This window comes from Capra hircus, chromosome 18 (assembly GCF_001704415.2).
Source record: "Capra hircus breed San Clemente chromosome 18, ASM170441v1, whole genome shotgun sequence".
Classification (NCBI taxonomy): domain Eukaryota; kingdom Metazoa; phylum Chordata; class Mammalia; order Artiodactyla; family Bovidae; genus Capra; species Capra hircus.
In genome coordinates this window covers 51,322,764-51,346,682 of record NC_030825.1, presented here as the reverse complement: position 1 = coordinate 51,346,682, position 23,919 = coordinate 51,322,764, and the positions used below count along the sequence as shown (strand labels likewise).

At 52.1% G+C, this 23,919-nt stretch overlaps 1 protein-coding gene and 2 non-coding genes across 5 annotated transcripts in view; 1 reads left to right on the top strand and 2 right to left on the bottom strand.

Moving 5' to 3' along the window:
- The window catches only part of AXL (AXL receptor tyrosine kinase), a 36,000-nt gene extending 19,628 nt beyond the window's left edge, over positions 1–16,372 (bottom strand). For 2 of the 3 annotated variants that reach the window (XM_018062451.1, XM_018062453.1), the window contains exons 1-8: positions 15,658–16,244; positions 14,313–14,535; positions 13,878–13,978; positions 12,974–13,150; positions 7,399–7,479; positions 7,139–7,254; positions 605–815; positions 169–308 (exon numbers count right to left, since the gene is read on the bottom strand). In XM_018062451.1, the coding sequence (XP_017917940.1) occupies positions 169–308; positions 605–815; positions 7,139–7,254; positions 7,399–7,479; positions 12,974–13,150; positions 13,878–13,978; positions 14,313–14,535; positions 15,658–15,721 (1,113 nt within the window). In that variant the 5' untranslated portion in view covers positions 15,722–16,244. Of the gene's footprint in view, positions 1–168; positions 309–604; positions 816–7,138; positions 7,255–7,398; positions 7,480–12,973; positions 13,151–13,877; positions 13,979–14,312; positions 14,536–15,657 lie in introns of all 3 variants that reach the window. The other variant, XM_005692561.3, reaches the window with a different exon arrangement.
- TRNAE-UUC lies at positions 2,966–3,038 on the top strand. The gene has a single exon. It is a non-coding gene; the product is annotated as a tRNA-Glu (tRNA).
- On the bottom strand, positions 18,284–18,356 carry TRNAG-UCC. The gene has a single exon. It is a non-coding gene; the product is annotated as a tRNA-Gly (tRNA).

The window sequence follows — 23,919 nt, the reverse complement described above, 5'->3', positions numbered from 1 at the left end:
ACGCAACCCTCTCGTGGTCCCCTTTAACCGCCCCAGAATGTGCTCTGCAGCACAGGGTGACCGCATTCTACGCAACCTGCCCAACTGTCCTTGTCTGCCTTGTCACCTTCTCCTCCCCAGTCGCCTCCTCCACAGCCACTCCGCCCCAGCCCAGCCAGCAGCACCCACCTCGGGCGTATCCTGACCTCGATAGGCCAGTCGGTACCCTAATAGGGTGCCCTGCAGCGGCGCCCTTGGCTCCTGCCAATGCACAAGGGCTTGGCTCCCATTCCGCATGGCGCTAACATTCTCAGGAGGGCCCAGGGGCACTGGAGGACAGGGAGAAGGGGAAGCTGGCATCCCCACCTTTTCCTGACGCCCTCCCCTCTTCCCAAGGAGTAGGGGCAGGGTGCAAAGGACAAGCACGTGGGCAGCTGGCACAGGTCTCCCATGAGCAGGGGCACAGAGATGAGGTCCAGGAGAGATGCCAGTTGGGGATGGGACAGGAAGGAGAGTGAAGCCACGTAGGGTATACAGGTGAGAGGAGATGCTGGGGGTCATGCTGATGTACTCAAGGGTCAGCAGGGCAGTGAACGATGTCTCCCTGCCACCAGCCCCTTCTTACCTCCTTCTGGTGTCTCCACAGGAAGCCAGTGGGTCCAGGGTGAGGGGCCCTGGCTACTGACACAGGCCACCCGGAGGTGGTAAGGGGTGTGAGGATGGAGGTTGCCCAGCCGCAGTCGATGAGGGGGAACGGACGCTTGGAAGGTGAGGGGCTCCTCTGGGGGGTCTGGCTCTCCCAGCCAGGCGCCCACCCTGTCGTCTGACAGCACAGCCTGGGAAGAGGGAGGGGGTGTGAGGTCAGGGTGGCCACACTCAAGGTGGTCAAACAGTTCTCAGTGGTAGTGACCCTGGTGTGATGACACACCTTCTCAAGGATGTGTGTGTGTATGACGATTCCATGTTTGATTCCATGTTTGTGCAACACGGGAACCTGGGTTTGCAAAGCGAGGAGGCCACCCAGCTCTACAAACGTGGCTCTGCCATCGGTTGCAAAAGCCACTTCAAACAAGACTTTCTCTCTCTGAGCCTCAGTTTCCTCATCTGGAAAATGGGGGCTTAGAGGAGCAAATACATGGAAGAACTGTACAAAAAAGATCTTCACGACCCAGATAGTCATGATGATGTGATCACTAATCTAGAACCAGACATCTTGGAATGTGAAGTCAAGTGGGCCTTAGAAAGCATCACTATGAACAAAGCTAGTGGAGGTGATGGAATTCCAGTGGAGCTGTTTCAAATCCTGAAAGATGATGCTGTGAAAGTGCTGCACTCAATATGCCAGCAAATTTGGAAAACTCAGCAGTGGCCACAGGACTGGAAAAGGTCAGTTTTCATTCCAATCCCAAAGAAAGGCAATGCCAAAGAATGCTCAAACTACCACACAATTGCACTCATCCCACACGCTAGTAAAGTAATGCTCAAAATTCTCCAAGCCAGGCTTCAGCAATACGTGAACCGTGAACTCCCTGACGTTCAAGCTGGTTTTAGAAAAGGCAGAGGAACCAGAGATCAAATTGCCAACATCCGCTGGATCATGGAAAAAGCAAGAGAGTTCCAGAAAAACATCTATTTCTGCTTTGTTGACTATGCCATAGCCTTTGACTGTGTGGATCACAATAAACTGTGGAAAATTCTGAAAGAGATGGGAATACTAGACCACCTGACCTGCCTCTTGAGAAATCTGTATGCAGGTCAGGAAGGAACAGTTAGAACTGGACATGGAACAACAGACTGGTTCCAAATAGGAAAAGGAGTACGTCAAGGCTGTATATTGTCACCCTGCTTATTTAACTTCTGTGCAGAGTTCATCATGAGAAACGCTGGACTGGAAGAAACACAAGCTGGAATCAAGATTGCCAGAAGAAGTATCAATAACCTCAGATATGCAGATGACAACACCCTTATGGCAGAAAGTGAAGAGGAGCTAAAAACCCTCTTGATGAAAGTGAAAGAGGAGAGTGAAAAAGTTGGCCTAAAGCTCAACATTCAAAAAAGAAGATATGGCACCTGGTCCCATCACTTCATGGGAAATAGATGGGGAAACAGTGGAAATGGTGTCAGACTTTATTTTTTTGGGCTCCAGATCACTGCAGATGGTGACTGCAGCCATGAAATTAAAAGACGCTTACTCCTTGGAAGAAAAGTTATGACCAACCTAGATAGCATATTCAAAAGCAGAGACATTACTTTGCTGACTAAGGTCCATCTAGTCAAGGCTATGGTTTTTCCTGTGGTCATGTATGGATGTGAGAGTTGGACTGTGAAGAAGGCTGAGCGCTGAAGAATTGATGCTTTTGAACTGTGGTGTTGGAGAAGACTCTTGAGAGTCCCTTGGACTGCAAGGAGATCCAACCAGTCCATTCTGAAGGAGATCAACCCTGGGATTTCTTTGGAAGGAAAGATGCTAAAGCTGAAACTCCAGTACTTTGGCCACCTCATGGGAAGAGTTGACTCATTGGAAAAGACTCTGATGCTGGGAGGGACTGGGGGCAGGAGGAGAAGGGGACGACCGAGGATGTGATGGCTGGATGGCATCACGGACTCGATGGACGTGAGTCTGAGTGAACTCCGGGAGATGGTGATGAACAGGGAGGCCTGGCATGCTGCGATTCATGGGGTCGCAAAGAGTCGGACACGACTGAGCAACTGAACTGAGAGGAGCAAATGCTTTCCAGGGCTGCTTAAAGGTTCAATGTAAGGGACTTCCTGGCAGTCCAGTGGTTATGACTTTATGCTTCCACTGCAGGCACAGGTTTGATCCCTGGTCAGGGAGCTAAGATCTTGAATGCCATGTGGCATGGCCATACAAAAATGTTAAGTGTAGGATAGCTGGACGGTGCATGGCAGGCGGTCAGCATCAATAATAATGACATTCAACCTCAGGCAAAAGCAATGTCCCACAATAGAAGTCAGAGGAGGGAATTCCCTGGTGGTCCAGTGGTTAGGACTCCATGCTTTCACTGCCGAGGGCCCAGGTTCAATCCCTGGCTGGGGAACTAAGATCTCGCAAGCCTCTCTTAGCTAAAAAATAAGTCAGAAAAGTGGGCATCTCTGGGGAGTGAGGGAACCTTCAACAGCTGGGAAGAGTCTGTATCTTGATTTAGAGAGTGGTCACACTGGTTAAACAATCTAGGTGTACACCAAAGATTATGAACATTATATATTTTAATTAAAAAAAATAAAAAAGGACTTCCAAGGTGCTCCAGTGGCTAAGACTCTGTGCCCCCAATGCAGGGGGCCCAGGTTTGATCCCTGGTCGGGGAACTAGATCCCACATGCTGCAACTAAGACCCAATGCAGCCAGAGAAATAATATTTTTTTAAAAGCAAAATTTTTTACAAACCTAAACTCATTTGACCCTCACTTTAGCTGTGCATTGTAAGTATGTGCTATGTTTCTGCCCATATACAGATGAAGGCACTGAGGCTTGGAGAGATGGAATCACTGATCCGAGGACACTAGCTTATCACTGATGAAGCTGGGACCTGAACCCATCCTATCTTCAAAACCTTTGCCCTACTGACAATAAGAATGTCCTTTTAAGAACATCAGTAATGGTAATAATACTCTTCTGTACAGAGATGCAATGCATCTTAGTGCTGAAGAGCACAGATACTGGATCTGGGATTCAAATCCAGCCTCTCCTACTCCCTAGTCCTGTGCCTCAGTTTCTTCATCTGAAAAATGGGATGACAACAGTGTTTCCCTTCTTCACAGGATTAACTGAAGTGATACCCTGTAAGCATGTAGAAAAGTGTCTGTGCAGGGCTTCTCTGGTAGTCCAGTGGCTAAGAATCCACCTTGTGATGACGGGGACACGGGTTCAATCCTGGGTCTGGGAATATCCCACATGCCACGGGGATGTGCGCCACAACTGTCGCGCCTGCACTATGCAGCCCCCAAGTTGTGACTACTGAAACTCACGTGCCCTAGAGCCCATGCTCCACGGCAAGAGAAGCCACCACGATGAGAAGTCCGCACGCTGCAACTCGAGTGGAGCCCCCAAATAAGGCTGTGCACAGCAACAAGGACCCAGCACAGCCGAAAATAAATATTTAAAAAAGCAAAAAGAAACAAAAAAGAGTGTCTGTGCAGATTGAGTATTTGTCATTATTTTGTGTGTGTGAGATTGTCTGGCCACCAGTGTCAAACCCAGCACATCCTGCACAGCGGTAAAGGCTTCTCCACCCACTTGGTCCCCAGGACTGGCAAGATCAGGATGGGAGGGACCACAGCTGGGGAGGACGTCTGTACAGCCCTTCCCCACAGAACCACAAACCCGTCACAGCCCCAGGGGTGCTGCCTTCACCCTGGGGAGCATCCAGGCAATATAACCACGACACACACTGTGCTGGGAAAGAGTTACTGCTTACAACCAGACTCCATCGGGTCCAAATCTTGGCTTGGATATTATTTGCTGTCTTTTTTGTTTTTTTTTTTGGGTCATGCCACGTGGTGGCTTACGGGATCTTAGTTCCCCGACTAGGGATCAAACCCTTGCCCCCTGCAGTGAAAGCGTAAAATCTTAACCACTGAACCACCAGGGAAGTCCCTGCTATGTGATTTAGAGTGAGTGTTTCTACCTCCCCGGGCCTCAGTTCCTCCCTCTGGAAAATGGGCCTCCGAGAGTCTCTACCTGTCAAGGTGAGAGGTTTACTGACATAATGCCCATGAACTGGCTTGCCTAGCCTGTCAACAGCTAACTTATTTTGAGTGCCAGCTGTGTCCCAAACACCCTGCCAAGCACATTAGTCCGGAATGAGCACCCATGGGGGTCAATTCCTTTTTTTATTCCCATTTTACAGATGCGGAAACAGAGGCCCAGAGAGATCCAGCAGCTTGCCCATACAGTCCCTGAGTGGAGAAACCACAGCAAGGCCTGGGGAGGAGATAGCAGGAGTGGGGGAGGTGGTCTCCTTGCCTGCTCTCTGACCCACACTAACTGACCAGAAGGGGAACCTCGGCCGGGACAAAGGGGACATGGGCGCAGACTGTCAGCCTCCCCCTGCCCACCCCCACTTCTCTTTTCCCTCGCACGGCTGTGACCCTCCAACTTGAACCCTGAGCTCATGCACAGCAGGAAGTGAGACCTGGAGAGGGAAGAGGGCACACTTCTGCTTTTCTTGGGGGACACTGGATGGATGTGGGTTGGGGGTACAGCTGGCGTCTGACCTGGCATTTGAGGTCTTCCCAAATCAGCCCAGCTTCTGGGACTGAATCAGTTTTAGCCTTTTTAGCCACTGGAGAAGGCAGGTCACTTCCCCTCTCTGGGTCTCAATTTCTTATCTTGAAAATGGGAAGATGAACAGTCATTACTGTCTGGGGTTAAAATATCAACTGAATGTGAGGTTGTCCCCAGGGCCAGGGTCTTATAAGAAAGGTAGCTCTTGTTTAATCAAGCACTGGCTCTAAATGGCTTTTCAGAAGTGCCCTTTGGGTTTGGCAAGACAAGGGTTTGGATCCCACCTCTGCCACTTCCTGGCTTTGTCCTTGGGCAAGTTGCTTAATTACTCTGAAACTTGGTTTCTTTTTGAACTTTTTGGCCGCACCATATGGCATGTGGGATCTTAGTTCCCTGCTGCTGCTGCTGCTAAGTCGCTTCAGTCTTGTCCGACGCTGTGCAATGCCATAGACGGCAGCCCACCAGGCTCCTCTGTCCATGGGATTTCCCAGGCAAGAATACCGGAGTGGGTTGCCATTTCCTTCTCCAGGGGATCTTCCTGGCCCAGGGATCGAACCTGTGTCTCCTGCATTGGCAGGCCAATTCTTTACCACTGAGCCACCAGGGAAACCTAAGCACATAACGGACATGCAATAAAAACTGGTCATTAGGAGTTTCCTGGTGGCCTAATAGTTAGGATCCTGGGCTTTCAATGCTGTGGCCCAGGTTCAGTCCCTGGTCAGGGAACTGAGATCCTAAAAGCCATGTGACATGACTGAAAAAAAAAAAAAAAAGCCGGTCACTATTCAATATTGTCATTTCCCATCATGGGCATTGTCTCATCCCCACTTAAACTCTCAAATCTCAGACAACTTCAGGCCAGAACCGGATCTCGTATTTGGTTTGTTGGTTGTTTTTCTTATTCTAGAGCAGGAGCAACTTCAGTGCAGAAGGCTGGGTCCAGCTCACCTCAATTATCAGGTAATTTTCCACTAAACATTTCCTACTCAGTGTCTGGCCCTGCACTGGGCAGTAATGGGAACCCAGAGATTTCCCTGGTGGTCCACTGGTTAAGACTCCACGCTTCCACTGCAGGAAGGGGAACTAAGGTTCCATCCCGGGTCAGGGAACTAAGCTCCCACATGCTGCGCAGCAGCCAAAAAATAATAATAATTATAATTTTTAAACATAAAGAAATAAAATTATGAGGACCCAGTGGTGGTTGAGCCAGCTCAGCCCTGGCCATCCCAGAGCTCACAGTCCAGTGGAGAGATAGACCCACCCCCAGACAGTGAAAAGCCAGAGTGGTCAGAGATGGGATAGGAGAAGCCCAAGGGTTGTGAGCACCCAATGGTGAATGATGGCTCTGGTCCCTGTTGTTTCAGGGTTTCTATTCTGGCTAGAATCAATATCACCAACACTAAAAAAATGAAAACGGCCAATAGCTTTTTGTTTGTTTGTCTTTTGCCACGCTGCTCGACTTGCAGGATCTTAGTTCCCCAACCAGGGATTGAACCCATGTCCCCGGCAGCAAAAGCATGGAGTCCTAACCACTGGATGGCTAGGGAATTTCCAAAAGCAGTCAACAGTTTATTGCATGCTTTCCAAGTTCCAGATACTATTTTAAGTTTGTTAAATGCAGTCACTCACTGAATTCCTACAGCCAGTCTACCAGGTTGGGACTATCGTTGTGCCCATTTTACAAATGAGAGAACTGAGACCCAGGGACGTTGAGTCACCCACCCAAGCTCATGCAGCCAGCAGCTTGTTGGAGCTAGGATTTAAACCCAGGACATCTGGCTTATCCCAAGGTTCTACTGCCTCTCAAACGAATGGCTGGGAAAGGCTGGTTTCCCAGGGAGAGGATGAGGGCTTGCGGCTCTGGGTGGAAGGAGGGCTGAGATGGAGGCGAGGAAAGGCTGCAGTCTCACCTACCTGCAGAATGCAGTGGGTGAGGGGGTAGATGCCGCTCAGGCCTGGGGTCCAAGCCACCTCCAGTTCCGTCGGCTGAGTTGAAACCAAGCGGAGGTCATGGGGCCGCTGGGGGAGCACTGTGGACAGATGAGGGGAGGGACTGATCCTGTGCCCGAAGCTCCTTGCCCGGCCCTCTACTCCAGCTCTGACCTCTGACCCCAAGCCCATACCCTAGCTCCCCTAGCTCTGACACCTAGCTCCCCGGCTCCCTCTCCTGTCACCTGTGATGGTGGCCGTGCGGGATGTGGTGATCCCCTTGGCGTTGTGGGCTTCACAGGAGAAAGAAGCAGTCTTGTTCAGGCCTGAGGAGTCATGTGAGGGGGGGCCCGGTCAGAGAGGGGAAGGAGGGTGTTGGGGCCAGGCTGAGCATGCCCCACCACACTCCATCCCCAGGATCAGTCCAGCCCCCAGTGGTGCCTGCTTGAAGGGAGTGTCAAAAAGGGAGGTGATGTATGGGGAATGCAGACCTCCACCCCCAAAGACAGGCCAGCTAACACCACCCCTACACAGACCCAACCCCCACCCAGATAGACACATGTACAAGTACACACACACAGACACACTCACACAGACACCACAAACATATGCACCAGCATACAGTTATACACAGAAATGTACACACTTACGTATAGAAATACACACTCATACCTAGACACAGGCAAACACACAGACACATACACACAAGCACAGACACAATCACACTGAGCCACGCAGACACCCGCAGAGGTGTACACACCTATTAGACACACACTTAAGAAGCAGGCCTTCATGGGGTTGTGTAAACATGCGAGTGTTTGTTCATTTACATGCTCGGTTGCAACCAACTTCTCTCCCCCAAACCCAGTTGCTCTAGCCCCACCGGCCTCCTGGTGTTTCTAGAAGGTACCAAACATATTTCCACCTCGGGAATTTTGCACTTCCATTCCCTCCGCTTGGAAAAGCATCCCCACAGACATCCACCCTCCTTCACACTCTTTACTCAGATCCCAACTTCCAGCCACTCTGTCCCTCCCCAAGCACCTTGTCGAAAACTGACATTCCCTGGTGGCTCAGCTGGTAAGTAATCTGCCTGCTATGCGGGAAAACTGGATTCGATCCTTGCGTTGGGAAGATCCCCTGGAGAAGGAAAAGGCTGCTCACTCCAATATTCGGGCCTGGAGAATCCCATGGACTATCCATGGGGTCATAAAGAGTCAGACATGACTGAGTGACTTTCACCTCCACAGCCAGCCTTCTCCTTGCTTTACTTTCTCTCTTTGGTTCTCATCACAGTATCCTTCACACGGTCCTGTGTCTCCTGTTCACTGAGTGTTGACTCAGGGGTTCGGGGTTTCAGCCCTGCTGTATTCCCACACCGTCCCCCTCCCAGGGGCCCAATATGGCCTGGTACACAGTAGGTGCTCCATAAATGTTTGTTGAATGAGTGGCTGTATTGGTGTGGATACATTTGTGTACTTATGAGCATTTTAGGGTGTGTACGTAGCAATGTGAGCTTGTGTAAATCCATGGGTGAGTTCGTGGAGGAGTCTTGAGTAGCTGTTTTTGAGTGTCAGCGGGATTGCCTTCCCTTCCCCAGTGTGGTGGTGGTGGGAACACAGGCAGACACACACATACACACATACAAAGGCACATACAAGTACACAGGCAAACCCAAGGGACGCAGACGCAAACACAGAGAGACACAACACAGAGCTATACAACGTCCACAGATTCACACACACACACAAAGGCATACAGAAGTAAACAAGCAAACACAAGAGACACAGACACACAAACGCAAAGACACACAACACACAGAGCTATCGAAAGTCCAGATTCACACTCACAAAGGCACATACAAGGACACAGGCAAACACAAGAGACGCAGACACACGCAGAGACACACAACACACAGAGCTATACAACGTCCACAGATTCACACACACACACAGCGTCTGGGTGACAGCATGTAAGGAGGACCAAGTCTTAAATCTGTGCGTGACTGCAGGTCTGAATCCATCTGTGTTTGTGTCTGAGTGTCTGTTGGCCTCGCGGCGTCTCCCGCCTTCGCTCTGCGCCTTGCTTGTTCCCACCACCATCAGCAGCTACCCGCAGACACAAAGTTTCCTTTCCTCAGGCGGCAGAGGGAGTGGACGCAGGCAAAGGCGGCGAGGCCGGAAGGGGGTGGGCAGGGAAGCTCCGGGGCTCCGCTGCCCGGGCCGCGGTTCCCAGCCAAGGTCAGGCGCCCGCAGCCCCCGCGGGCCCAGCCGAGGGACAGGACGGCCCCGGGCGGGCTGCCCGGGGAGGTGGGGGTGGGGCGCGGCGGGAAGCCTGGGTCCCCTCCAGGCACCTGGCACGTGGGGGCCCCCCGCCAGGGTCACGGCGCGAGAGCCCGCGCGGCCCGCCGCCCGTAAAGGAGCCCGCGGGCGGGAGGGGGTCTGGAGCCGGGTCCCGTTCTGACCGCAGCATTCCTGCCCCCGCGTGAGTCACCCCAGCGGCCCCCCCGCACTTCCGGCCGGCCGAGATCCCCCTAGCCAGGCCCCAGCGGCCCGCACCTTGAGGGAGGGAGGGAGCCGGGGCGAAGGGGCCTGGGACCCCCTCCCTCGCGGCGCGCTCTCGGGCCAGATGTGCTTTCCAGATGTACCGGCCCTCCCCCACCCCGGAGCGCAGTCCGCTTTTTCCGAGGGAACGGGAGGGATGGAAGCAGAGAGAGAGGGGGCACGCCCTGAGTCAGATCCAGGGACAGACACGCACAAACGGACGGAATTCCTAACACGGCACCACCGCGAATTCCTGCACACACGCACAGTGAATCACACTTAACATACAGGGGCAGTTGCTGGTCCTAAAACGGAAAACAGCAACACTGGTCAACTGCCGCGGAGGGTACTGTCACAAACAAGCAGTGACTCAAAAACATACTGGTTGACTTGTATGTAGACACAGGCGGCTGACATTGACATGTACGCAGACACACACATGCCCACATTCGCATAGGCTCGCAATCAAACAAGCCCCCGCGGACTGCAGACACCTGTGTGTGTTTAGTCTCTCAGTCCTCTCCAACTCTGCGACCCCGTGAACTGTATGTAGCTCTCCAGGCTCTTCTGTCCCTGGAATTCTCCAGGCAAGAATACAGGAGTGAGTTGCCATTCCCATCTCCAGAGGATCTTCCCCACTTGGGGACTGAACCTGGGTCTCCCTCGTTGTGCTGTGCTTAGTCACTCAGTCGTGTCCGACTCTTTGTGACCCCATGGACTGTAGTCTGCCAGGCTCCTCTGTCCATGGGGATTCTCCGGCCAAGAATACTGGAATGGGTTGCCATGCCCTTCTCCAGGAGATCCTCCCAACCCAGGGATAGAACCCAGGTCTCCTGCATCGCAGGCAGACTATTTACTGTCTGAGCCACCAAAGAAGTCCTACAAACACTCAGTAACGCAATATACACCTAGGCTGAAGCTGACAAACACACCAGCGTCCCTGCAGATTGCGACCGACAAATGCACACTGAGGTTGAAGTGGACAAACACACACAACAGGGCGCAGACCAGGCTGATGTGGATGCGCTCGCACACAAACACAGCCAAGCCTTCCAAACACAGCTGGACACACTCAGCTCACTTTGGACGCATTCATCAAGATGCAGAGTGACACAGAAACACACAGGGCTGCTGCAGGCACGCAAGCGTGGAGGCGCTGCCCAGTGCATGGAGGTGACGCAGACACATATACACACGGGCTGGTGAGGACCTCAGGTTCATGCACCGGGAGGTAGTCAGGGCTGGGACTGACACACCCGAACAAATAGAAGCTGAAGGGTATTGTTATTGCCTGCTGTGACTCACACACAGACACATACACTTCTATAGGGATCCATGGGACAAAGCTGTACACCAACATTCTCACCCTGCGGCATACATACAGATATCACAGAGATATCCATACACAGACAGCCACACCAAGTTGTCCAATGACCCATCCTGACTCCACAAAGAAACAAAATCCCCACCAAGACACACTCACACCTAGAGGAACACACCTGTAAGCTGACATGGTCACCTCTATACAGTGAGGTGTACAAAACAGCCTTCAGACACACTGTGGCTGTGGTCCAGCACTCTGCCATCTCTCCTCACACACACACACACTAATCCACCTTCACACAGTGAGTCACAGCTATGGACACACAAAGAGGCCAACACTGAGATTCTTAGTCACACACACAGACACACACTTCCACTGACAGCCCCTGAGAAACTTACAGAAATATGCCATAAAGACCCAAACACGGGCTTCCCTGGTGGGGCAGTGGATGGGGATCCCCCTGCCAATAAAGGGAACATGGGTTCCATCCCTGGTCTGGGAAGGTCCCACATGCCATGGGGTAACTAAGCCTGTGGACCACAACTACTGAGCCCTCAAGCTGCAGAGTCCCATACTCCTCAACAAGAGAAGCCACCGCAACGAGAAGCCCGTGCACCGCAACGAAGAGTCGCCCCTGCTCGCCGCAACTAGAGAAAGCCAAAGCAATGAAGACTCAGCACAGGCAAAAAAAAAAAAAAAGAGACCCATACAGTGGGACAGATGGCTAAACTGACAAAACATACCTAGTAGTGCGCACACACACACACTCACACACACCCCCGAGACATTCTCTGCAGCTGGCCCCCACTAAGGCACACCCTCATCCAGAGAGGTTGATGCTGACAGAAGCGCTGAGACACAGATCCAGAGGGCCAGAGACACACCCAGAGCCTCCCACCACGCCCTCCACACTGGGACACACACAGAGACCCCGCCTGGCAGCTCCCATGCTGATAAGCACACAGATCCTCTCACACCTTCGTCCTCCCGTTTCTCCCTCTTCCTGGGATGGGCTCAGGGATCCATACCCCCACTCCCCCTGTCCGGGGTCCTGCCAGGCTGACTCAGGCCTGGAGCGAGCCCTGGGCCTGAGTCACTCCTCTGGAGCCCAGCATGCTCACCGCTGCTTCCTCGCACACTCAGGGCCCCCGGAATGCTGGAATGTGAGCCCCTCCTTCCCCCCTAAGAGACCCTCCATCCGGAGCACCCTCCCAGTGCCAGCAGATGAAGGTAGCGGGTTGGGGCTGCTGGAAGCTGATGCCTTCCAAGGTCCAGCCACCTCCCTCTGACTGACTCAGCCTCCCCCATCTGTGTTCCTTTGTCTCTCTCAGTGAGGGGAACTCCCTGGGCCCAGGGTCCCCTAACTCTGCCTGACCACTGCGTGACCCCCCAAGCTAGATTCTGCCCAGTGTGTGAGGTGTGGAAAGAGTTGGTCACCCTGAGACGGGGAGGGTGTCATCTGTCACTCAGCCCTGTCCCGTCTCTCTCCTTCTTGGCTTATATCTGCAAGGAGGAGGAGAAGAGGAGGACACAGTTGATTCCGGTGCCCTGCTTGGGGTCAGGGGCTGACAAAGGGGCATCGGGCCCACACACACTTGGCCATGGAACAGCTCAGAGGAAACCCAGGACAAAGGACGCTATTCAGAGAGGCTGGCGCGAACGGAGGGAGAAAGAGCAGAGAGACGACAGAGAGACAGGGAGACAGACACAGAGAGAGATGGAGAACAGAGAGACGGAAAGAAAGCACGCAGAGAGAAATGAGATCGATGGGGACAGAAATGCAGAGACAGAGATACTCAGAGACAAAGAGGAAAAACTAGAGACAAACTCAAAGACAGAGAGAGACAGACAAGGACAGAAGGATGAGGAGAGCCTCAGATGGAGGCATGAAGGGCCCCCCACTTCCATCCCGTCTGGCCCTCTGTCCTGAGCTGATCACATCCCTGGACTCACCTGGAACGCGGAGTATGTGCTGGGGGCTGTGGTCCGTGGCTGAAGCCAGGGAGACAACATCCTGGAACCACAGGAGGTCCACAGGCTCTGGGGGTCCCTGCGCCCGGCAGCTCAGGTTGAAGGGAGTGTTGGCAACCACAGTCCTGTCCTCAGGCTCCTCCAGGAAGTAAGGCAGGCCTGGGGGAGCAGTGGTAAAGGCTGGGGTCCCTCTGATCCCCCTAGGGGTCTGACTCGCCGCAAGGATGATGTAGGCTGCTGGGTCTTTGACACCTATGTCTGAGCCCTCAGGATACCTCTATTCCTAGGACACAAGGTCCCATATATCCAACTCCTCTCATCAATGTCTGACCCCCTTTCATGTTTCTTTTCCAGAATGTCGCTAAGTCATATCTGACTCTTTTGTGATCCCAGGGACTGTAGCCTGCCAGGCTCCTCTGTCCACCAGATTTCCCAGGCAAGAATACTGGAATGGGATGCCATTTCCTTCCTTCTCCAGGAGATCTTCCCGACCCAGGGAGCGAACCCACATCTCCTGCATTGCAGGCAGCCTCTTTGACCACCGAGCCACCTCATCCCACTTTATCTATGAGGAAAGTGAGCCATCCCCCAATCCCCAGCAATGGGGGATGATAGGGTTAAGTCTCCCGGGGTGGGGGAGAGTGGTAAGTTGCCTTGAATCTCTTATCTGACAACCCCCAAGATAGCTTTTTCCCAAAAAACACATAATCTGCCCCCCCCAGGCTTGTCCTCAATAATTTATAGACCCCCTTGCCTGACCCTCCCAAGATGTCTGATGTTCCTAGGCCACATGTTCCTAGGCCTAAGACACCCTGAATCCACCAGCACTCTCTGACCCCTCCCTTAGGATTCTTGCCCTCCCAGGACCTCGGAGCCCAGGGCTCACCCTCCAGCCCCACGTAGCCAGGCTGGGACACAAAGGTCTTTCCTCCCAGGACCACGGCGCACTGGTACCATCCTGTATCTGAGAGCTGCAGAGACAAGATTCTGACAGGGCAAGAAGAGGGACAGAGAGATTCAGGGTCAGAGCTGGACCTGGCGAGGGGGGTCCTCAGAACTGAAAGCGGGGAAGGGGGTCTGGCCCAGAAACTTGTAAGAGCTAGGAAGTGGGTGCTATTATTAACTCATTTTACAGAAGAGGAAAGCGAAAGCCAGGGTGAGTTACATCACTTGGTCAGAGCCACACAGCTCGAGAGTGACCACATTGCCATCCAGCCCAGGTGGGGCTCCTGCGAGTGAGTGCCCACTTGGCCTCAGGTGGTGGAGGTGTGGGGACAGGAGGGACGTGGGTCACGGCTGGTCGGAAGGGGAGGCTGGGCACCTGAGTTGGCTGACTACTTTCCAGTCATCCTGCCCGTCTTCGCCCAGGGGCACCTGGGTCTGGGTGCTGTCTGCTAGCTCTAGGGCCTGTCCATCCCGAAGCCAGGTCACCTCGGGGGGCTCCCCCTGAACCTGGAGCTCACACCGAAGGGTGCCCATGAGTCCTCGGGCACCGGTGATGTTCCCCGGACTCCCCACGAAGGGGGACACTTCAGTCTGTGGGCCTGCAGGGAGATGGAAGAACGTTAGCTCGGGAACCCCTGCTTCCCTGGACTCCTCGGTTCCACCCCTGCCGGCCTGCCTACGGCTGCCAGGACCCCGCCAGGCCCTTAGGCCCACATAGTTGTTGAGTGACCTCAGCTGGGGGGGCAGAGGGTGGAGGCTTCGTGGGGAGGATGGGAGCCTTCCCAGGGGACTGGGGTCCGGCCTCCATCCCGTTGGGAAGTAGGCCCAGCATCTGGCAGCCTCCCACGCCCTGACTGCCCGGCTGGCCTGCCCCTGCTTAGGGTCTCTAGAGACTTCACAGACTGGGCTGGTGGATGGTGGGGAAGAAAACGGGATGGGAGAGAGCTGGGAGAGAGAGAGAGAGAGAAATGGGGAAAGAGAGACAGAGAGTGGAACCAGAGAAAGTCAGGCAGACAGAGAGGAGCAGAGACTCAAGAGGCACCGAGGATGAGAAACGGAGAGACCCACCTAGAGGGGAAAAAGTTGGGGGAGAGACACGCAGAGGGAGAGAGAAAGACGCAGACAGAGACGTTGATAAGAGACACTTAGAGAACAGGGAGAAGGAAAGACAGAGACACGGAGACGCACAGAGATGGCGGGCCGAAGGCAGAGCCCCCGGCCCCGGAGGTGGGGCACACAGACAAGCAGCCCTGGGGTGAGGGGAAGTGGGGGTGGCAGGGGTGAGGGTCTTCCCCTAGGGCTCCGGAGCCTCCTCACCCTGCGGCCTGACTTCGGGTCCCTTCTGGAAGGCTCCTTTCCGGGCAGCACTTGCTCAGCCCCTCTCTGCGAGGCCCCCAGTTCCAGCCCAGCCCCTACCCCTCCGTCTCCTGTCTGTCTGTCCCATTGTGCTGTGTCCATCTCTTCCCCATCTCTGGGGCTCCCGGTTTCTGTTTCTTGTCGTCTGTTCCTCTCTCAAGGGTCCCCTTTTTTTTCTTTCCCGGCCTCTCTTGGTTTGTCTCTGTGTCCCCCTTGTCCCCCTCTCTGTCGTCCCAAGGAAACTCCCCGAGCGGGCTCAGGACTCAGCGCCATCCCCCTCAAACACCTGCCATCCGTCCCCCTCCTCTCCCCCCACAGCCCCTCTATGAGAGGTCCCTCCCCATAGGCCCCCCATCATCACTCACCCTTGGGAGCCACGCGCCCCCAGCAGCACAACGCCCAGCACCAAGCCAACAGGACCTTGCCCATCCTCGGGGCACCAGGCAGTCAGTGCCAAACTTTCCTCAGAAGTTGCTGGGCACCCCGCGAGGGAGGGGGCAGGGCCGGGCTGTCCCCGACCCTCCCCCCAGCTCCCGGCTCCCCCCGCCCTGATTTGGCACTGCCCGCCTGGCACAGCGTGGTGGTTGGGGGGTGTCCTCACGGGCTCGGCTCAGCGGGCCGCCTTCCCAGCTCCTCTGCCTCCTTCTCTCCCTCCCAGACTTCGGGCAACACTTTCTCCGCCCCTGGCTCCCCGTCGCTTCTGCCTCCGCCCACCAGCTTGGAGCCCAAGAGGCCACCTAGACTTCGAGGGGTTAACACGGAGAGAAGAGGACCAGTTCGGTCTTAAAGGGGCCCTGGAGGGAGGCTGAGGAGGGGGCAGGGGCCCCTGGCGGCTGCGTCCCCGCTCCCGCTCCGGGCCGGCAGGGCAGGGAAGCTGAGCGGCTCTGTACCCCGGCTCTGGGCGCTGTCCCTCTGGGCTCTCTCTCCGTGCTCGTCTGGTAAACATTCCTCCAGAACTCCACTCCCCTCTGTGACGACCCCTCCCCTGCCTCCACCCCCAGCCCAGCCCAGCCAGGCACTCCCCCTTTGCACTCGCAGCTCCTCAGACCAGGACACACACACACACACACACACACACACACACACTCAGATGTCATCCACACACACAGACACACACGAGAGGCTGGGACAGGAGGAGACACGCAGGGACACGCCGCCCGCCCACACTCCGACAAGCCGGGTCAGGAGTGCCTCCATTCCTGGAAAAAAGTCTCAGAAACCAGAAAAGGGAGGACACTGCTGTATGGGCATCCCCGGGGTGCACTGATGGGGGGGGGTGCGGGGAGGGGAACATCGCCCCTAGTACCAAATAAAGACCAACGTGGGCACAGAAACAGGATGCCAGTGGATGGGCACTCACGGGGGTGGGGGTGGGAGTAGCCTGAAGACCTGGATGGGAATCCTGCCTCTGCCACTAACCCCATGACCTTACAAGGGACTGGCCTCCCTAAGCCTCAGTTTTTCCATCTGTAAGCTGGGAATAAGAACAGAACCTGCTTGGCAGGCTCCGGGGACAGGGCATATGCAGTTCCGTTGCACGTGGTAACGACAGCTGACTAGGTGTCCTCGGTTTTTCTGCATCTCCTGGGTCTGTCTCTGGGCGCTTGCATTGCTGTCTCCCTCTGGCGGTTTGGTATCCTGATCCTGCAGATCCAGTGCAGGTGTGCTGGTTTCTCCTGCTTGTCCATTTCCCTCCCCCATGTGTTTTGCACGTGTGTGTGTGTGTGTATGTGTGTGTGTGTGTGTGTGTGTGTGGTCTCTCTGAGCCTGCGTGTTTGTGCAGGACAGGCTGAACTCCCAACTCTCTGCTCTTGGCCGTTCTGCTTCTGTACTGGTATCCCCACAGCTCTTCCCAAATTCCTTTCAGCCTCTCAAGGTCTCAGCCACCCGCCCCCTTTCCTCAGTCCTTTCCCACCAGGACCTTGCCTTGGCCTCCTCCCGGGCCTCCATACCTCCTCCAACCCATCTCCCATTTGTAACCAGAGGGATGTTTCTGAAACTCAAATCTGACCCCGTTCCCTCCCTGCTTAACCCTGGCTCCTCACTGCCCTCGGGATGAGCCCTGGGCTCCTCAACTTGGCACCCAGGGCTGAGGCTTGGCACCCTCCTTGAGCTGTCTTCCGTTTCAATGGAGACCTCAGCATCTATCCTGCCTCCCGAGCCTGACCCTCAGGGTCTTCTCAAATACCTCCTACCCTCAGTAAGTTTCCAGCTGCCATGGAGGATTAGACTCAGCTAATTAACCTCTCTCCTGCCTGGCCCTGCTCTCTTCTCCATGACCTCACCCTGGTCCAGACCTGTCTTCTCTGACCTGGACTCCTGCTCTGGCCTCCTCCCTGGTCTCCTGGCCTCCACTCACCCTCCCTCTAACCAGTCAAGAGCAAGAAGAATGTCTTTTGGGATTTCCCTGGCGGTTCAGTGGCTAAGACTCTGAGCTCCCACTGCAGAGAGCCCGGATTCCATCCCTGCCCAGGGAACTAGATCCCACATGCCTCAACTAAGACTCGGCGCAGCCAAATAGATAGATATTGAAAAAAACAAAGAGAGATAAAAAGACTGTCTCTCAATCCCAAATCTAACCATTTCCTCCTTTGTCCCAAATCTTCCATGAAAAACCCCTAAACTGCTTGCCTCGTGCCCTCTGATGTCCACCACTTGGCTCCTTTCTCTTGCTCACAGGTCTCCGGCCTCCTCCTGTAGCCCTTTGTCCCCAACCCCTCAGCCCCACCTCAATTGCCCCCTTTCCATGGCATCACTGCCTGGTACTTCCCAGTCAACTCTAGGTCCCCATGTTATTCACTCCCAACACTTTGTCCTTTTCTTTTCTTTTTTTTTTCTATATATATATATATATATATATATATATACACTTATTTAATATTTTTCTTTTTTTAACAAATATATTTATTTGCTTATTTGGCTGCACCAGATCTTTATGTGGTATCTTTAGTTGTGGCGTGAGAACTCTCAGCTGTGGCACGTGGGATCTAGTTCCCTGAGCAGGGATCGAACCTGGGCCCCCTGCATTGGAAGAGCAGAGTCTTAGCCACTGGACCACCAGGGAAGCCCTTGTCCTTTTCTCTGGTGACGCTGCTTGAGTTTTCAGGCCTATTTATTGCAGCAACTGTGTGTCTTGTATCTTCCTTCTCCTGCTGGTCTGTGGGCTCTAAGGGAGCAGGCATTGGGTATGTCTTAGTCCTCACTCTGTCCCCACCACCCTGTAAAAAACCTTTCATAAAGGGGTCAATTAATTATTGTGGCATTGGGGGGGGGATGCAAATATTTGCAACGATCTGCCCGCTTGCTTGAACATGTTGGGGGTCCGTACGCACCTAATGGGCCTGCTGTGTGTATGGCCAAGTCGAATCTGTATTCGTTCTCTCAAAAACTATTTGCTCGGGATTTCCCTCGTGGTCCCAAGTGGTTAAGAATCTGCCTTTCAATGCGGGGGATCAATGGGTTTGATCCCTGGTAGAGAAACGAAGGTTCCCACGTGCTGTGGGGCAACTAAGCCTGAGTGCTACAACTACTGAGCCTCCCAGAGAGACATTTATCAGGATGCGTCATGGGCAGGGAAGACAAATACATCAAGGGGAGGGAGATCAAGGGGGTGGAGAGTGCTGTTATAGGGAAGGTGGTCAGGGAAGGCCTCTCTGAGGTTGCCATCAAGGTCGAAGTAAATTAGCAAGTGAGTGAGTCATGTAAGGAAGGGCATTCTAGGCAGAGGGAACAGCCCGTGCATAGGCCTGGAGGCTGGCTTGTGGAGAACTCCAAGGAGGAGACCTGTGTGGCAGGAATGGATGGGGGTCATGGAGGCAGTGAGGTCATTGTCAGCCTGGCAAGGAAGACTTTGGGCTTTTGTTCTAAATATGATAGACTGCACTAGGGGGCTATTTTCTCTACCCAGCTTTATCAATGTATAATGGACAAATGTATAAAGGACTTCCCTGTAGCTCAAGTGGTAAAGAATCTGCCTGCGATACAGGAGACCAGGGTTCAATCCCTGGGTCGGGAAGCTCCTCTGGAGAAGGGAATGGCAATCCACTCCAGTATTGTTGCCTGGAGAATTCCATGGACAGAGAAGCCTGGTGGGCTACAGTTCATGGGGTCGCAAAGAGTCGGACATGACTAAGTGACTAACACACACAATGGACAAAAGTGTGTAAACTAGTTAAGGGGTACGACATGGTTCACTACATGTATATATTGTGGAGTGGTTACCACAATATATTTAGTTAACCCATCCATTGCCTCACATAGTTACCATTTTTTTTTGGTGTGGATGGTGAGGATATTTACGATCTACTTTCTTCGTAAATTTCAAGTATACAATACAGGGGCTTCCTTGGTGGAGCAGTGGTTAGGAATCTGCCTTGCAATGCACGGGACACTGGTTCGATCCCTGGTCCTGGAAGATTCCACATGCCTCGGAGCTAGTAGTCTTTGCACCACAACTACTGAGCCCATGTGCCCTAGAGTCCGTGCTCTGCAACAAAACAAGCCACAACAATGAGAAGTCAGAGCTTCTAGAGAGTAGCTCCTGATATATGCAACTAGAGAAAGCCCAGGTGCAGCAACAGAAACCCAGCACAGCCAATCAATAAATAAACATGCAATACAGTATTAGCTATGTTCCCCAGGTTGTACATTAGATCCCAGAGTTTATTTATTTTGTAAATGGAACTCTGTACCCTTGACCAAAATCTCCCCATTTCTCACCCAGTCCCTGGCAACCACCATTCTTTTACTTTTTCATTTAATTAATTAATTATAGGTGGTGGTTCAGTCTCTAAATTGTTCCAATTCTCGTGACCCCATGGACTGTAGCCCACCAGGCTCCTCTGTTTCTAGGGTTTTCCAGGCAAGAATCCTGGAGTGGGTTGCTATTTCCTTCACCAGGGGATCTTCCTGACCCAGGGATCAAACCTGGGTCTTCTGCACTGCAGGCAGTTTCTTTACTGATTGAGCTACCAGGGAAGCCCCCATTAATTATTAATTGAGAGATAATTGATATACAACATTACATTAGTTTCTGATGTACACAGACATTCAGTATTTGTATATATTGTGAAATGATCACCATCATAAGTCTCGTTTAACCTCCATCACTACACAGTGACAGTTTTTTGTTGGTGTTGTTAACAGAATGTTTAGGATCTACTTTCAGGGGTCTTTCCTGGTGGTCCAGTGGTTAAGACTCTGCTTCCACCGCAGGGGGACTAGGTTCAATTCCTGGTCAGGGAACTAAGATCTTGCACGCTGAGTTGCATGGCAGATAAAAAAAAAAAAGAAATCTCTTTTTGGGACTTCCCTGGTGGTTCAGTAGCTAGGACTCCATGCTGCCAATTATGGGGGGAGGGGGCGGGCAGGGGAGGGGGTTTCAGTCCCTGGTCAGGGAACTAGATCCCATATGCTGTATCTAAAGATCCCACATGCCCCAGTTTAAATAAATACATAATTTTAAAATAATCTACTCTCTTAGCAACCTTCATATGTATAGTACAGTATTATTAACCATGATTACCAGGCACCTACTACATTATATCCCTCTCTGTTTCGTGATTTTTCAGTTTTTTTTAGCTTCCCCATATAAGCGATCATACTACAGTTTGTCTGACTTAATTTCACTCAGATAATGTCTACAAGGTCCATCCATGTTTGTCAGAAATGGCAGGATTTCCGTCTTTCTTACGGCTGAACAATATTCTGCTACTTATCTATGTTACTTTCCCTTTCCCTTTCCCTTTTTTTTTTTGGCTGCATCACCGTGTGTGAAACTTCCTTGACTAGGGATTGAACCCTTGCTCCCTGCAATGGAAGCGCAGAGTTGTAATCACTGGACCACAAGGGATGTTCCTATGTTTCTTTATCCACTCATCTGCTGACACAGATTTGTTTCTGCGCCTTGGCTATGGTGAATAATGCTGCCATGGACACAGGGGTGCAGGTATCTCTGGAGACGCTGATTTTGTTTCCTTTAGATATATACCAAGAAGTGGGATGGGGCTGGATCCTGTATAACAATTTCATTTTTAAGTTTTTGAGGAGCCTCCAAGCTGTTCTCCATGGTGGCTGCACTAATTTACATTCCCACCAACAGCACACAAGTGTTTGATTAGGGGAGTGACCTGATTTGATTTGGTTTTCAAAGATCTCGGGCTTCCCGGGGGCTCAGTGGTAAAGAATCCCCCTGCCAGTGCAGGGCACGCAGGTGTGACCCCTGGTCTGGGAAGATCCCACACGCTGCAGAGCTACTCAGCCTGTGGGCACCACAACTATCGAGCCCCTGTTCTAGAGCCCAGCAACCACAATAAGAGAAGCCACTTCGATGAGAGGCCCATGCACAGCAACTGGAAAGTAGCCCTTGCAGGAGTGAAGACCCAGGACAGCTGTAAATACATAAATATGGCTCTACTGAGACCAGTAAGTGAAAGGGTGATGGGAAACTTTCTAACAGGGGCATCAAGACCCGGACACACTACATGGGACAGTTTATTATTGATGCTGGCAAGGGACCCAGCACTCCCTAGCGAGGAGCTCTTGCCAGAATAAGCCCGCATCTGGTCTAACTCCCAGTTTACAGGGAATTCCTGGCAATGGAAAGACATCTTCTTGAGTAGACATCTTCGCCCCCAAGAAGCCATCAGCCAAATGAGGGATGTGACCCAGTTTCTTCAAGAAATTAGTGGCATTACCAGAGGAGAAAAGGGGGAGGGATAAATTAACAGTCTGGGATTAAAATATATACCTGGCTATATATAAAATAGATAACAAGCATCTACCATATAGCACAGGGAACTATACTCAATACATTATAATAACCTATAATAGAAGGGAATATAAAAAAGATTATATAATTATGTAGATGCATAATTGAATCACTGCATCTGAAATTAATACAACATTGTAAATCAACTATATTTCAATAAGAATTTAAAAAAATAAGTAGGATTCAAAAGATTGGGGAATGATTACAGCGTAGAAGATTTCCCTGCTGGAGCAGAGGTAAAGAATCCACCTGCCAATGCAGGAGACGTGGGTTCGATCCCTGGGTTGGGAAGATCCCCTGGAGAAGGAAATGGTAACCCACTCCAGTGTTCTTGCCTGGGAAATCCCATGGACAGAGGAGCCTGGTGGACTACTGTCCACGGGGTTGCAGAGTTAGACATGACTGAGTGACTGAGTACAGCATCCCAATGAAGGCACTGCGTGGTGAGCCTTTGAGTGCTGATTTGAGTAAATACGATCACCAAGTACATTTCTGGAAACTTCGGGGAAAGATGAACACTAACTGGGAAAGAGCTAACTGTGATAGGTGTGAAAATGTGGATGTGGTTGTGACTTTTTAAAAATCATTTTGTTTGTTTTCGGCTGTGCTGGGTCTTTGTTGCTATGCAGCCTTTTCTCTAGTTTCAGTGAGCAGAGGCTATACTCTCGAGTTGCAGGCCGCGGGCTTCTGATGGCAGCGGCCTCTCCTGTTGTGGAGCACAGGCTCTGGGGCACTCAGGTCCAGGAGTTGTGGCTCTGAACTCTAGAGCACGGGCTCAGCAGTTGTGGGGCACGGCTCAGCTCCTCTGTGGCATGTGGGATCCTCCTGGATCAGGGATCCAACCCGTGCTTCTTACTTTGGCAGGTGGATTCTTTACCACTGAGCCACCAGGGAAACCCCAGAGTTGTGATTTCTAAAGAGTGGCTTTTAGGGAATTCCCTGGCGGTCGAGTTGTTAGGACTCCAAGCTTTCAGTGCTGAGGGCATGGGTTCAGCTGGGGAACTAAGATCCCGAGAGACACATGGCAAAAAAAAAAAAAAAAAAAGAATAGATTTTAAAGGCGGAGTTGTTTTAATAAGTTAGGAGCCTTTGCTGGGGATAATGAAAGTTTTGTGTATAGACAGTGTGATGGTTATACATTGTGAAGGTATTTAATACACTTACAAGTGGTGAAAATGATAAATGGATATATTTTACCCACTCCCCTCCCAGAAAGACTGAAGACCACACTAATTGTAAATACTTTTACTTTGGGGTCCGATAATTATTGTTAAGCCATTCTGAGTTTATGTTCTTCTTTGCTTGCTACTGCAATCATTCCAATATGTCAACTTTCATATTAATGCAGTACAAGGTCCATCCTTCCATAAATAAATGACTTTGCTGGTATTTCTGGTTCCAAATTTTCCTGAATGTGAACTAGCAAAGGAAAGCTAGTTGTTGCCTTAATTAATTAATTAGGTGGCACCTTACGGCATGTGGGAACTTAGTCCCCTGAGTAGAGACCGAACCCAGGCCCCTTGCATTGGGAGCACGGAGTCTTAGTCACTAGACCACCAAGGACATCCCCACTGCCTTAATTTAAATAAAAAGAGCAAACCTCAAACCTCATTCATTCCTTTTCGTATCCTCCTGACATAAAAAATCCAGTATTCAGTCGATAAGTCGTGTCCAAATGTTGGGACTCCGTGGACTGTGGCCCACCAGGCTCTTCTGTCCAGGACATAAAAAGTAGCAATAATAATAAATCCAGGAACGTAACATATATTCTGGTACCTGTGAAGTTCCAGAATTTTTCACATCCCTTCTCTTAAATTAAGTAAATATTTTATTGTTTTCTTTTTTAATTATTTCTTTG